Below are 14006 nucleotides of genomic sequence, written 5' to 3' on the forward strand. Positions count from 1 at the left end.
TTTTTTTTAAGTAGGCTCCACGCCCAGCATGGAGCCCAACGCGGGACTTGAACTCATGACCCTGAGATCAAGACCTAAGCTGCGATAGAGTCAGATGCCTAATCAACTGAGCCATCCAGGTACCCCTAACCCCAATTTTTAAAATACTAACTTCACTCCATTTAAAATATACATATATGACCTTATATTTCTTTAGAGTGAGCTTCTGAGTGGCAGAGACTGTCTTTCTCAGCTTACCACACTCACACTTAACATAAAGCCTGGTACGTAAAATGGCTCAATAAATGTTACTGAATAAATTGGAAGATGGAAAAAAAAATACTAACAGCTTAAAGCAGAAAATCTGCATATTAGTACTTAACTATAGTCACTAGATGGCATCACTTCCCCAAATTGGAAAGACATTTTAACTCTTTCCGAAATGGATTTTATATATGTGGTTCTAACCACGGATATAGTAAGTGTGAGATTATGATAGCTTTCAACTCATTTGCACGTGGAAGTTGTTCTGGATTTAGGGATCGTTACTGGAGAAAATTAAGGCCAAACATATCAGCAGTAAGCCAGGCACTTATTTGCCTGATAACCTCTAAAATGTCTTTTGGTATATTACATTCTTCTAAACTCTGTCACACCATTTGGTCCACTAAAAGCACAAAATATGATGTTCTTACATACATAATTTTTCAGAGAAGCGTTCCGTATTGGTCATCATCGTATCAATGAATTCTTTAAAATTCACCTTTTTTGTTTCTAAAGGGAAAAGAACATTTTTTTCAGTATCTTCAAGTATTAAATTATTAAGACAAATACTGAATTATGTAAAATAAATTCTCTATTTAGGGAGATAATATAATTGTAGCCATCAGCTAATATCACTAAAAATATATGGGTATAAGAGGAAAAAGCAATTCAACTTACAGGGAGAAAGTAAATGCTGAAAATTGCCAGGAAAATTATCAAAATCCTTCTAGCCACAAGTGTACAGTATTTTTACTTTTAACTTACATTACCTTGTCTTGGCCTTGCAACAATTCACTAAGATATGTAGGTGAAGAATTAGTATGTTATTTTACATATTTAGAAAAAATACTTGTACATGATATCATGGCACTTTCCCAAGGTCACAAAAGGAAATACAAGATCAGAGATTAAAAGTGAGCTCTCTCGATTTCTGGTTTCTTCCACATCAGGCTACCATTCACATTGCTGTTTTTATTTCAGTACACTACTGAAACTGTTAAATACTTTAATAGTCATTTTATACTTAGAAAATGTCTCTCCTTGATTATATGTAATATCCCAATATTAGAATGGATTAAAAAATCTCTAAGAATTTTCTAAGGCCACATTAAAGGTTTTCTATAAATATAAATAGCTTTTGATAACTCTACTCCTATGCTTACCCCACTTAAAAAAATTCTAATTCTAATCTATAAAAAGTAAGGCACAGCCTATTGTCTTATTCCCAAAATTAAACATCTTTGAAAAGTTTACTTTAAGGAGCACCAAATCACTTTGTATTCTTAGCCAAATATTTAGAGACTTAAAAAAAAAATGAGACTTAAAAAATTCCGGGGGAATGTTAGAGTTAATGAAGATTTACATTCACCAAAAGGAGCATAAAACTTTCTAAAGCAATAGATTCTCTTATTTTTTATAATGTCTATTTGATACACATATGTTTCAGCTGAACCACAGAACCCACCATCCATTTGAAGAACATTATTAATACCGTTACATCTGTTTCTATACTTCTCCCATTCCATTCTACTGTTTCTCTACAGAAAGAGCATTGGTGAATTTTTCAAATATGCCAATCTCTTGTTTTTTTACATATAACTTCAAAAAGGAGAAACAAAATATTCCTTAATTTTGTTTTAGAGCTCGACAAAAATTATCAGATTGCTATAGCAATCTGAAACTAGCTTTTTCATTCAATATTATGTTTCCAAGAATCATCTATAATATACTGTTTTCACTAATATTTACACTATTAGCATCCCATTATGCACCAATAGCAAATACTACACCTTATTTATACATTCTATCACTGATCATGTTGTTTCTTTTCTTTTTTCCTTTTTTTGGTTTGCTATTAAGATCAGTGCTGCCATGAACATTTTTAAACATGTCTCCTTGTACATCAGTGCAAGAGATTTTCTGAGAGCTATAGCTAAACGTGGATTTTCTAAGTCATGAAGTATGAAAAACATTCATTTCAAAGTTCTTTTACCACTTTTGCCTTATTTACCAACAATTAAATTAACAGACTTCTTAATTTTTACCAATCTAGTGGGTATAAAAAGATATTTCACTGTAGCCTAAATTTTGCATTTCCCCCATTACTAATGATGTTGAGAGTCTTTTCATATGATTATTAGCAACTTGTGTTCCTTCATCTGGCAATGGCTGTTCTTGCAATTTAACCATTTTTCTATTGGGTTGATAATTTATGGGGGTTCCTTATATATTCTCCACAATGATCTCTCGCTGTTATGAGTGTTGCAAATAATCTTCACTCCATTTGTGGCATCTATTTTCATTCTGTTTGTATTACCCTTTAATAAAGAAAAGTCTTTAATTTAATGCAGTCAAATTTATCAATCTTTTCTTTTCCAGTTAGTGATTTTGTATCTTAAAAATAATCCTTCCTAACTACAAGTCAGAAAAATTTTCTTCTCTTTTTCTAAAACTTTTACTGTTCACATCTGGAAATTATTATTGAATATGATACACAGATAGGGATCTGATCTCATTTTTTGCATTTCAATAATTAATTATTCCAGCATCATTTATTAAATGGTGTTTTTCCCCCAAGTAATGGCCACCTCATTATGTATGTTTCCATATATGTATGTGGATATGTTTGGGAGTTTCTCATCCTGCCCTATCAATTTCTCTATCCCTGTGCTATTCTCACACATTTTATAATGAGTTTTGACATTAAGGAGAGCAAGTCCCCTCCAACACCACTCACACACCCCTATACACATGTTTTCTTTCCTCAAGAATGTTTTAGCTATTCTTGGCCTTTGTTCATTCATACAAATATTAGAATCAACTCATCAAAAAAAGTCAAGGTTTTAACAGAATTGCTTTGGATAAATAAATTAGGAGAATTGACTGTCTTGGGTCTCTGAACCTATGAATATGGGATATATTTCTATTTATTTAGGTATTTTATAATATCTTAACAAAGTCTTATCATTTTCTTTACATAGGTCTTACATATCTTATATTCGTTCCTATTTTTTTCACTTTTTTATTTTTTATTATGGAAAATTTTAAATGTACACAAAATAAAAAATATGTTGTAATAAAAGCTCATTTACTCTCCCCCTAGTTGCAAATATTATCAATTCATGGCCATTCTCATTTCACTTATAACACCACCCATTTGTCTACTTCACTACCACCCATTCGCTTTAGAAAAGTTGCTGCTAAGTTATAAGGGTGAAACTAGTCAAAGTTAGTTATTTATAACTATTTATAACAAAGTTAGCTAGTTATAAAGATCAACACTAGTACCTTCATTATGAATTGTGGGCTTTGACATAATAAAGAGTCTTTTGTCCCATTTAATGCCTTTTGTCCTGACCTCTACCTTGTCAGAAAGCAAAATCAGAAACCCTACTTCCTTTTTGTCTGCACATTTGCCTTTGGGAAAAAATGTCTGAAAAGATGGTTATTACTGGTTATTTCTGGGTAATGGGATTTTGTGTGTTTTGTTGTACTTTTGAGTATTTTTCTGTATTGGTTTAATTTTAATGACCTTTTTTCTAATAAAAATAATAAAGTCATTATTCTGAGGAGAAAAAATTGCAAAGTGACCCTCTTTCATATGTGTAAACCCAGTTTTCCTGAAAATATATCACTTACCATTAGCTTCAGTCAGCTCTGTGATCTTCTCAAATTCTGGCTTAGAAAGGTAAACTCCAAAATCCTGAAGACAAGTATTCAGATCCTCATAATCCATATTTTCATCTTTAATTTTATCAATGGCTTTAATGACATCAGTCAACACTGAAAACAAAGCAGTATGCTATTAAGTATTAAATATAAGACAAAAAGAAAACACCAATAGTAAGATGAATTTTATTTTAACACTAAGTTAACAAACAAGAACTTCAGAAACGTTATGTATAAAAAAGAATTACTAGAATCCTTAATAATACTGAAAAACCAACAAAGTATAAAATCAGAGCCAAAAATGTATTCTACTTGCTATAGTCTCTGTATCTAAGGAAGTGCCAATTTAATTGCAATTTAAACGCATAGGAACAAAAATATTATACAATTTCCTCATTTAATTTTCTAATAATTTAAAATTTCCTAGCAGTCTGTTTCTCCATAGCAAAAACACAAGTAGAAAACCGTCAATCCCAAATGATGAATTGGGGTAAGTTTTAGTAGTGATACATGGCTCAGTCTTTGGTAAATTTATCTTAGTTTATCTTCTGTATATATAAATATTATTACTTGGAAATAACTATCCTATATGTATTTTTATAATACTTTGGAATAAATGCTTCACAAATTTGGGCAGTATTCCATTCATTAAATTTAAACAGATAAATTTTTACTGCAATGAAAACTTTCTTAAAATAACTTGCAAATATATAGAATTATTAAGGGGGTTGATAGATACATGCACGTGTGTGTGTGTGTGTGTGTGTGTGTGTGTGTAAACTCTGGAACAAATTAAACTCAAATAGACTTTCTTTAATAGAAGATTAGGATAGGTAAAGTGAGGAAGCTGGGCATTGGAGGGCACTAAAGCCATTATCAGGAGGAGTTAATCAACTTTAGTCAACCACTGGAAGTCATTATGGATTGCTAAACAAAGAAATGATGATCAAAATGATGTCTGAATTAGATGATTCTTAAAAAGATGATTTTTATATATAAATATGTACAACAAGACACATGTTCCTATCTCGTGAAAGGAATTTTTAGGTGAAAGAAATTCTCATTTAAAAGTAAACAGCTGATAAGTAACATAAGCAAGATGATTGAGTAGGAAGCCTTGGACCCTTCTACCCACAAACACACTGATTGAGCAGAAATTCAAAAATAAATTCCCTTTATGAGAAATCAGAAACTAACTGAAAGGCTCTTATACCCCAGGAGAAGGCAAAACCAGATGCACTGAAGATGGTAGGAAGATTTGGGACAACCTCCTGCAAAAGCTGGAGACCCTGCCCCCAGTACAGCACCATATGATCCAGAAGAGCTCCCAGCTTCACCCAAGGGAAAGGAGCCATTGGTTCACATATCTACCAGTCCAACTTCTCCAAAAGGCCTCCCCAGATGACTGGCTCTTGTCTTGCCAATCTTGGAGCTCTGATGATTCTAGGACAGCCTAGTTGTTTACATAGAATAAAGGTAGTGGCTTGGGCTGGTAGATACCAGTGACCCTCTCCTCTGCTGAGCACACAGTAGATTAAAAATCTCAGCTCTTAGTCTCCCCCTAGAGCGGGAAGAGTTTATCCATGCATCCAGCACCTCAGCTTTTCAAGAACCAGCATGTGTCTTGTCAGTCCTGGAGCCTGGGGAAGGCCCAGAGAATATCTGGCTGGACTGATTGGTGAGGGTCTTCTCCTGTACAAGGCCAGTATGTGAAGACTGAGAGAGCAGTGTGCTTTGTCTATTGCACAGACATCAACACACAAAGTCCAAATGGAAATTTCATAACTAAAAAATATAATAACTGAAATAAAAAGCTCAGAGGATGGACTCAAAGCTGAAGGGAGGACAGAAAGGAAAGAATCAATGAACTGAAAGACAGCAATAGAAATCACCCAATGAACAACACTGAGAAAACTGACCAAAAAAATGAAAAATTTCAGGGACCTGTAGGAATATAAAAACAATCTAATTGGGCACCTTGGTGGCTCAGTTGGTTAAGCATCTGACTTCAGCTCAGGTCATGATCTCAGGGTCCTGGGATTAAGCCCCACGTTGTCCTCCTCGGGCTCCCTGCTCAGCTGGGAGCCTGCTTATTCCTCTCCCTCTGTCCTGCCCCCCTGCTCATGCTCCCACTTGTTTGCTCTCTCTCTCAAAAAATAAAATAAAATAAATCTAACATTTATGTCCCAGAAGAGGAGAAAGAGACCATGGTTAAAAAGGTATTCAGGGGCGCCTGGGTGGCACAGTCGTTAAGCGTCTGCCTTTGGCTCAGGGCGTGATCCCAGCATTCTGGGATCGAGCCCCACATCAGGCTCCTCCACTAGGAGCCTGCTTCTTCCTCTCCCACTCCCCCTGCTTGTGTTCCCTTTCTCACTGGCTGTCTCTCTCTGTCAAATAAATAAATAAAATCTTTAAAAAAAAAAAAAAGGGAGAAAAGGTATTCAAAGAAATAATGCCTGAACATCTTCCAAATTTTTAGCAAGAAACACTAGCCTATAGATAAAAAAAAAAAAAAAAAGTGAACCTCAAACAGGATAAATCCAAAGAAATCCATGTCAAGAAACATCATAATTAAGCTTCTAAAAATTAAAGACAAAGAAAAAAAATCTTGAAAGCATCCAAGGAAAAACACTGTATGGAAAGAAAACCAATCTGAATGTCAGGATTTATATCAAAAACCACAGAATCCAGAATAAAGAGGCACAATATTTTTCAAGTATTGAAAGGAAAGTACTGTCAACCTAAGATCCCATACTCGGAAAAAATATTCAGGCGTGAAGAAGAAATCAAGATGTTCTCAGATGAAAGAAAACTAAGAGAATTTGTTGCCAGTAGACCTATGAATGGCTAATGAAATTTCTTTAAACAGAAAGGACAGGATAAAAGAACGAACTCTGGAATATCAGGAAAGAAGAAAGAAAATGGTAAGCCAAAATATGGGTAAATATAGTAGGCTTTCCTTCTCCTCTTAAATTTTTAAATCAAGTTTAATGGCTGAAGCAAAAATTATAATACTGCCTGAGGTGGTTTTAAATAAATGTAAAAAAATTATTTAAGACAATTATATCATAAATGGGGGAGGGATATAAGAGGAGATAAGGCTGCTGTATTTCACTTGAACTGGTAAAATGATGGCACTAGTAGACTGTGGTAAGTTATGCATATATAATGTAATACCTGGAACAACAACTTAAAAAGCTATACAAAGAGATACACTCTGAAACACTACAGATAAACCAAAATGGAATTCTAAAAATGGGCAAAAGTTTGAATACATATTTCACCAAAGATATATGAATGGCTAGTAAGCATGTGCAAATATACTTGACATTAGTAGTCATTAGGGCAATGCAAAATAAAACTACAATGAAATTCCACTACACACTTATTATAATGGTTATAAACAAAAAGATAATACTAAGTGTTGACAAGGATATGAAGAAACTAGAATCTTCATACATTGCTGATCAGAATAAAAATGGCATAACTACTTTGGAAAACAGTTTGGCAATTTCTTTAAAAGCAAAACATAAATTTACCACACACACTAGTAATTATTCTCCTATGAATCTACCCAAGAGAAACACAAATATATGTCTGGTGTCTGGTAGGCAAGTATGCAAATGTTAATTTCAGCATTATTCATACCAGTCCCAAATTGCAAATAAGAAATGTCCATGAACTGGTGAACCATCAACAAAATAAAGTATATCCATAAAATATAGTATGGATTTACTTAGTAATAAAAAGGAACAAACTACTGATACAGACAACAACATGAATTAGCCTCAAAAAAAGTGAAGGAAGTCAGGCACAAAAGACCACATGTTATATGATTTTGTTTATATTAAATGTAAAAAAAGAGGCAAATTTATAGAGATAGAAAGCAGATAAGTGGGCACCTGGGTGGCTCAGTCAGTTAAGCATCTGCCTTCAGCTGCAGTCGTGATCTCAGGGTCCTGTGTGGGGTTCCCTGCTCCACAGGGAGTCTGCTTCTTCCTCTCTCTTTGCCCCCCACCCCGTTCATTCTCATTCTCTCTCAAATAAATAAAATCTTTTTTAAAAAAGAAAGTAGATTAGTGGTGGTCTGGGGATGTAAGTAGAGATTTAACTGCAAATGGGCATAAGAGATTTTAGGAATGATGGAAATGTTATAAAACTTGATTGTGTCCACTTCTGGTCCAATTTCCAAAGAATTGAACGCAGGAGCTCAAAGAGATATTTGCATGCTCACATTCACAGCAGCACTAGTCACAACTGCCAAGAGGTAGAAGTAATACAAGTGTCTATTAATGAATGAAAGGACAAACTAAATATAGTATACAAGAGCAATGGAATATTAGTTAGCATAAAAAGGGAAGGAAATTCTGACACATGCTACAACATAGATGAATCTTGGGCGTATTATGATAAGTGAAATAAGCCATTCACAAAAAGACAATACTGTTATGATTTCACTCAAATATCCGGAGTGGGCAAATTCACAGAAACAGAAAGTAGAATGATGGCTGCCAGAAGCTGGAGGGGCAGAGATAGGTAGTTGTTTAATGGGTACAGAGTTTCAGTTTTGCAAGGTGACAAAGTTCTGGAGATTGGTCGTAAAACAATGTGAATATATTTAACCCTAACATTATTGAATTGTACACTTACAAATGGTTAAGATGGTAAATTTTTTGTGTTAAATACCACATTTAAAAATAAAATCTAAAAATAGTATAATGGAAAAGGGTGGGGGGAGGGAAGAAGGGTAGTTAGCTGTGACCAAGACATTACCTCAAAAAACAGCAATGAAACAATGACTGAGTTGGTGAAAAAATGATTGCACAGTGAAGCATTCAAGAAATTGATTTGCTAATAGTGTCTTCAAGAAATCCAGACATTTAAGAACTTACATTCATCAGAAACGACAAATGATAACGTAGCTTTTAATGTGAGACTTTTTATCTAAGTATAAGAGAAAATCTTTTCCTTCGGATTAATTTTTCCTTATCTGAGAAATCTTTTGGGAAGAGACGAAAAGTTTATCTTTCTTCTTTAGTATATGAATAAAAGGAAATAAAAACAGCAACCCTTATTATCTTTCATTTCTTTAAATCTTGCTGGAAAATATTTAATTATTTGTATAAAAAAATAAAATCATAGCAAAAATTTTAAAACTGGTTTGTGGTAATGGTTGTATGACTGTAAATTTCATAAAAATTGCATAGGTGAATTTTATGTATGTAAATTGTACACCAATAGAACTGTTTTTAGAAATGGTCTAAAACAAAAGCAAACCAAATCAGTATTTCATTCAAACAAGTTCCTTATAAAAAATTAAAAATCAGGGACACCTGGGTGGCTCAGTTGGTTAAACGTCTGCCTTTGGCTCAGGTCATGACCCCAGTGTCCTGCAATCAAGTCCCACATTGGGCTCCTTGCTCAGCAGGAGCCTGCTTCTCCCTCTGCCTGTCCTTCTGCTCCCCCTGCTTGGGCCTTCTCTCTCTGTCTCTCTCTCACACACAAATAAATAAATAAAATCTTTTAAAAAATTAAAAATCAAATCATCCATCAATTGCTAAGAATGGAGCTAAGTACCTATTTCATCTCACTTACTATTACCATACATTTATGTAGTACTTTACAGTTTTTAAAATCCATATAACAACCCTGTGAGATAAGCAAGTTAGCTATTATTACCTTGATAGAGCAAGTCTTTAAAAAAACTGGCAAATGGCTTGCCTACGGATTTCAGGATTATTTAGTCTCTATCTGAAAAGCAAACTCAGTTCAGTTGAACCTAACTCTTTTCAACCTAACTGCTTCTTTCCTCCAAACCATTTTAAAATAAACTTCCCACCTACCATCATATTCAGGAACACTTTCCTCCATGGAGAGAGCATTCATAAAGTCATCTAAGTTCACCATTCCACTTTCTGTAAAATAAAGAGTTAGATTACGCATTCTGTTGTGCTTTTTCATAAAAGGCAAATTCATATTTTATACAACTATGAAAGAATTACCTCTCCTTCTCTTCATCATCATCCTATCAAGTCTTCATACCTTGTCTCCCTAGATGAGTCTTTCTAAATAAGGTCGGTTCATTTCATTGCAACAATTACTCAACAATTTTTAAATATCTACTATAAAGTGCAATGGACTGAGTTAGGTACTCAGTTCTTGATAGATACAGGAAAAAGGAAAAGTGCCCATATAGATGGACCATGAGAAATTTGAGTCTATTTCATACCATCAAGAAAACCCAGCCAATATGCTATCCATTGAGACACCTTGACAATACTAACCAGGTCTTACAGACCCAAGTGTCCCCATCTCTACACCTAGTATCCAGCTGATCCAAATAACTATCTTTTTTTAGGTACAAACCCTCCACAGTGATCATACCAATCCTGATAAGCAACAGAAGGGGCTCAATAATTTTAGTAGCACCTACTCCTTAGATTTTTTTTTAATCAAATCTTCTTTTCTATTTGCCTTAGCTAGGAAATTTTGCTCAGGTTCTAAGAATTCATTTCTAACATATTCCCAAGTCAGTGTTTTCCCAAAATATTGCCTCTGCCCTCTCCTCAACTGAACTTCTGCTGTGGACAGTTCTTACTTAATGATAAAACAACTTCTCTAATACAACCCTTCCTGGAAACTTAAACTCAGCCCTGAATTTAGGCTGGTGACTGGGATATGCCATTTAACATCTAGATACTAACTTCTTGCCTTTTTGTTTAAGTAGCATTCGCCCTAAATTCCTAGTTGTAGCACTCTTCCATTTTGGAGTCTCCAATTATTTCTTCTTGGATCCTCAGGCTATTGGCTTAGAGATTTTTGTACATCTTAGATATTGTGGTCTTACTGCCTGAACCTCCCTACAACTGGATCAGACTTCTCCAGTACCTGTCCCATATTAGAAGGCATAGCTAGGCATAGTCATGGAGTCTTAAAAAATTGAGATATAAAAGGCCTAGCTCCTCCAAACCAATCCATTAGGTCAGACTTTCCAGGAACTTTTTTTTTAATATACTACTTTCCATTTTTATATCTGTTCTTTTAGAATGTTCTTTAGCAGGGCCCATTCTGCTCCATTCCTAGCTGAGAGAACTTATAACATCATTTAACAGTATCCCATAAAAGTATCTAATTTTCTCAAAAAGTTTGGCATTATCAGTCTCACCATGTTCACTAGTGTCTGTCGCAATCTTCTTGAACTCTTTGTCTGATAAAGTAATTCCTATTGAAGGTAAAATGGACTGAAGTTCTTCTGCAGCAATGTAATTTTCTTGGAGTTTATTGATAGCATCACACATGTTTTCTAAATATACAAAATGTAAAGTACTATTTAGCAACAGAATTTATGTGTCTTAAGCAATAATTAGCACCCAAAATCTTTATCTAGTAATCAGAAAGCAAGTTTTATCTACTTAATGTTATTTCATAGGACTGCTTTTTTCTTCATATTTCTGTTGTATCTTACATTATATCTAAATATTTCCCTTACACTTCAAACAGAAAACAAACATGAAAATTCTATAAACATTTATAAACTACTTGTTTGGAGGAACAACCTGCTCAAGTGGCCCACCCAATGCTGCTTGGTTCTCATTAAAATATAATGAATGAGTTCAAGGGATCAAAACATCAATGTGTTCAAATTCTAGGATTCCAAGCAAAAAATGAGAGTTCTTCCCCTTCCTGTCACTTGAGTCTACCACACTTTCAGTTCACAATCTTCAAAATCATAAAGTTTTAGAAGCAGTTATAAATGGCCATGATGAGCCCTCTAATATCATGCACTGAGATGGGCACAATATCACTTTGGTGGTATTCCACCCAAAAATGCATAGCCTGAACTTATTCATGAAGAAATACAGGAAAAACCCCAAATGAGGGACATTATACAAAATAACTAGTCAATATTCTTCAAAAGTATCACAGTCATGAAACCATCCCAGATAGGAGGAGACTAAGGACACATGACAACCAAATGTAATGTCTGATCCTGGATGAGACCTTGAACCAGAAAAAGAACATTTGTGGAACAAATGAAAAAAATCAAAAAAGGTCTTCAGAATAGTAAATAATATTGTATCAGTGTTAATTTCCTTGTTTAGTGCATTTACTGTGGTTATACGAGATCTTAACACCTGGGAAAACTAGACAAGGAGTATATAGGAATGTCTTTACTTTTGTGTAATTATTATGATTATAAAATTATTTTAAAATTAAAATTAAAATTTTTTAAAATGTAAATCATGTGACAGTCACATTTCATAGATGCTCAATTACCATCAATTATTTTGAGAAGTTATATCAGATAACTATTTCACACTTCTCTATACTCAGAACATTAAGTATGGCAATGAAATTTTATTTTAGTGACACCAGGAAGATAGATAACCACTTTCTTCCACAGTCATCTTCTGCTCACTGGCAAAATGCCTACTAGTCCATTATTCCTTTAATCAGGGTTTTAATTCTTCTTGGAATATAAAGAACTCAGAAATAGGAATGAGGCACAGAGTAACAGTAGTGTACTGGTAAAGGAATCAAGATAAATATTGTTGTGCCTCCTTAATAGAGCCCACTCCCTTTTTAACTGTGTTATTGAAAACATGCATTACTGTATAAGAATCACTATTACTGTATAAGAAAAGCACTCATTTTAACAATTACATGTAATATGAAATGCAATAAAAAGGTCACTACATTTCTTTAAAGAAAATAAACATAACTTAAGTAACTTCAGCCAAGGACTACAGGAAAGACTATTTAATTAATTTCCATACACAGTATTTCTGTGATAGAGGTAGCACAGAAGGAAGAAAACATATATTGGTTGGGAAATCTTGCTCATCTGTGAGGAAGATGATAAAGCCCTGGGAAGCTGAGCTGTATAATATTAATTTTCTTTTGATATTCCCACATCCATAAGAGATAATATTTGAAGTACTATCATATCATACTGGATATGGATATCACATATTTAAATTATGGATATCATATATTTAAATTATATAAATATCATATATTTAAATATCATATATTTAAATTGAGTAAAAATTTCATATAGACTTCTTATATACTTTGTTAAATAAATTATAAAATAACCATATCCAAAAGAAAACAGGCCCTCTGTTTTCTAGGGAACTTGAGTGAGTCCAATTAATCACTGAATAAGCTTCTTGGTCAAAGTTAGGCATCTGAAAAAGGGAACATCTGGAAAGGCACGACCATCAAAACCACAGTTTTATATGCACTGGCCTACAGACCAGAAGTGGCAGTTACTCAAAAGTACTGACAATTGAAATGCATACATTTATCTAATAACTGATTAATTCAGCTTGTTTCTGTGATAACTCAAGAACTCAAGGACCTGTATTTTGACTTATGTATATGATACTGACCCAGAGCATTCACTGCAGCTTTTTCCTTTGATGAAACCTGTTTTAGGGGGCTGGAATGCCTTCTCACAGCTGGCTTCTGAAGTTTGGGGATACTAAAAGTATCACTTTTATCCGGAGACTTTTTGAGGCTCGTAATACTCTTCAAGTTATGTGGTATAGACTTTGAGTCATGAATTTCAATCTTCTCTGAAGGTTTCTTAAAGTTTATACCATCCTTTGAATATGGTTCCTGGGATCCTATATTGCTGCTATCAACTCCATTCAGGAATTTTTTTATTTGCAAAGGATTTTTTGATCTTTTAAATCCAAGGTAATCATTATCCTCCATTATTTTATGATACTGGAGGTTTTTTCTATTTAACTTTGGGAATAATGATGGTTCAAACAGCCTGGAAGATAAAACGCTTTTCTTCCTATATTGTAGATAGCATTCTGACATATTTGATAACTTTTTGTTAGAAGTAGATTCATCCAAGGCTGACCATTCCATAATTGCTAAGCAAGAGAAACATGTTTAATTATTTCATTTACCTGTACAATTTGAAATGGTTTTTTTTAAATAACTAAGTCCTCATGAAATCTATTCAAGAAATTATCAGTTGCTTAAATACATAAAATAAAGTTAACATGTTAAAAAAATTACAGAGGTGATAACCAAAAGATTGAACTATTAACTAGGTTAAATGTAATCTTCTGGTT

At 33.7% G+C, this 14006-nt stretch overlaps 1 protein-coding gene across 1 annotated transcript in view; it reads right to left on the bottom strand.

Moving 5' to 3' along the window:
- Positions 1–14006, bottom strand: part of EFCAB13 (EF-hand calcium binding domain 13) — a 174298-nt gene that overhangs the window by 112708 nt on the left and 47584 nt on the right. Inside the window, exons 11-15 of the mRNA XM_044389151.3 lie at positions 13308–13802; positions 11078–11215; positions 9756–9827; positions 3883–4026; positions 679–753 (exon numbers count right to left, since the gene is read on the bottom strand). Coding sequence (XP_044245086.2) covers positions 679–753; positions 3883–4026; positions 9756–9827; positions 11078–11215; positions 13308–13802 — 924 coding nt within the window. The remainder of the gene's footprint in view (positions 1–678; positions 754–3882; positions 4027–9755; positions 9828–11077; positions 11216–13307; positions 13803–14006) is intronic.

The sequence above is a fragment of the Ursus arctos genome, unplaced genomic scaffold, assembly GCF_023065955.2.
Source record: "Ursus arctos isolate Adak ecotype North America unplaced genomic scaffold, UrsArc2.0 scaffold_24, whole genome shotgun sequence".
NCBI classification, from domain to species: domain Eukaryota; kingdom Metazoa; phylum Chordata; class Mammalia; order Carnivora; family Ursidae; genus Ursus; species Ursus arctos.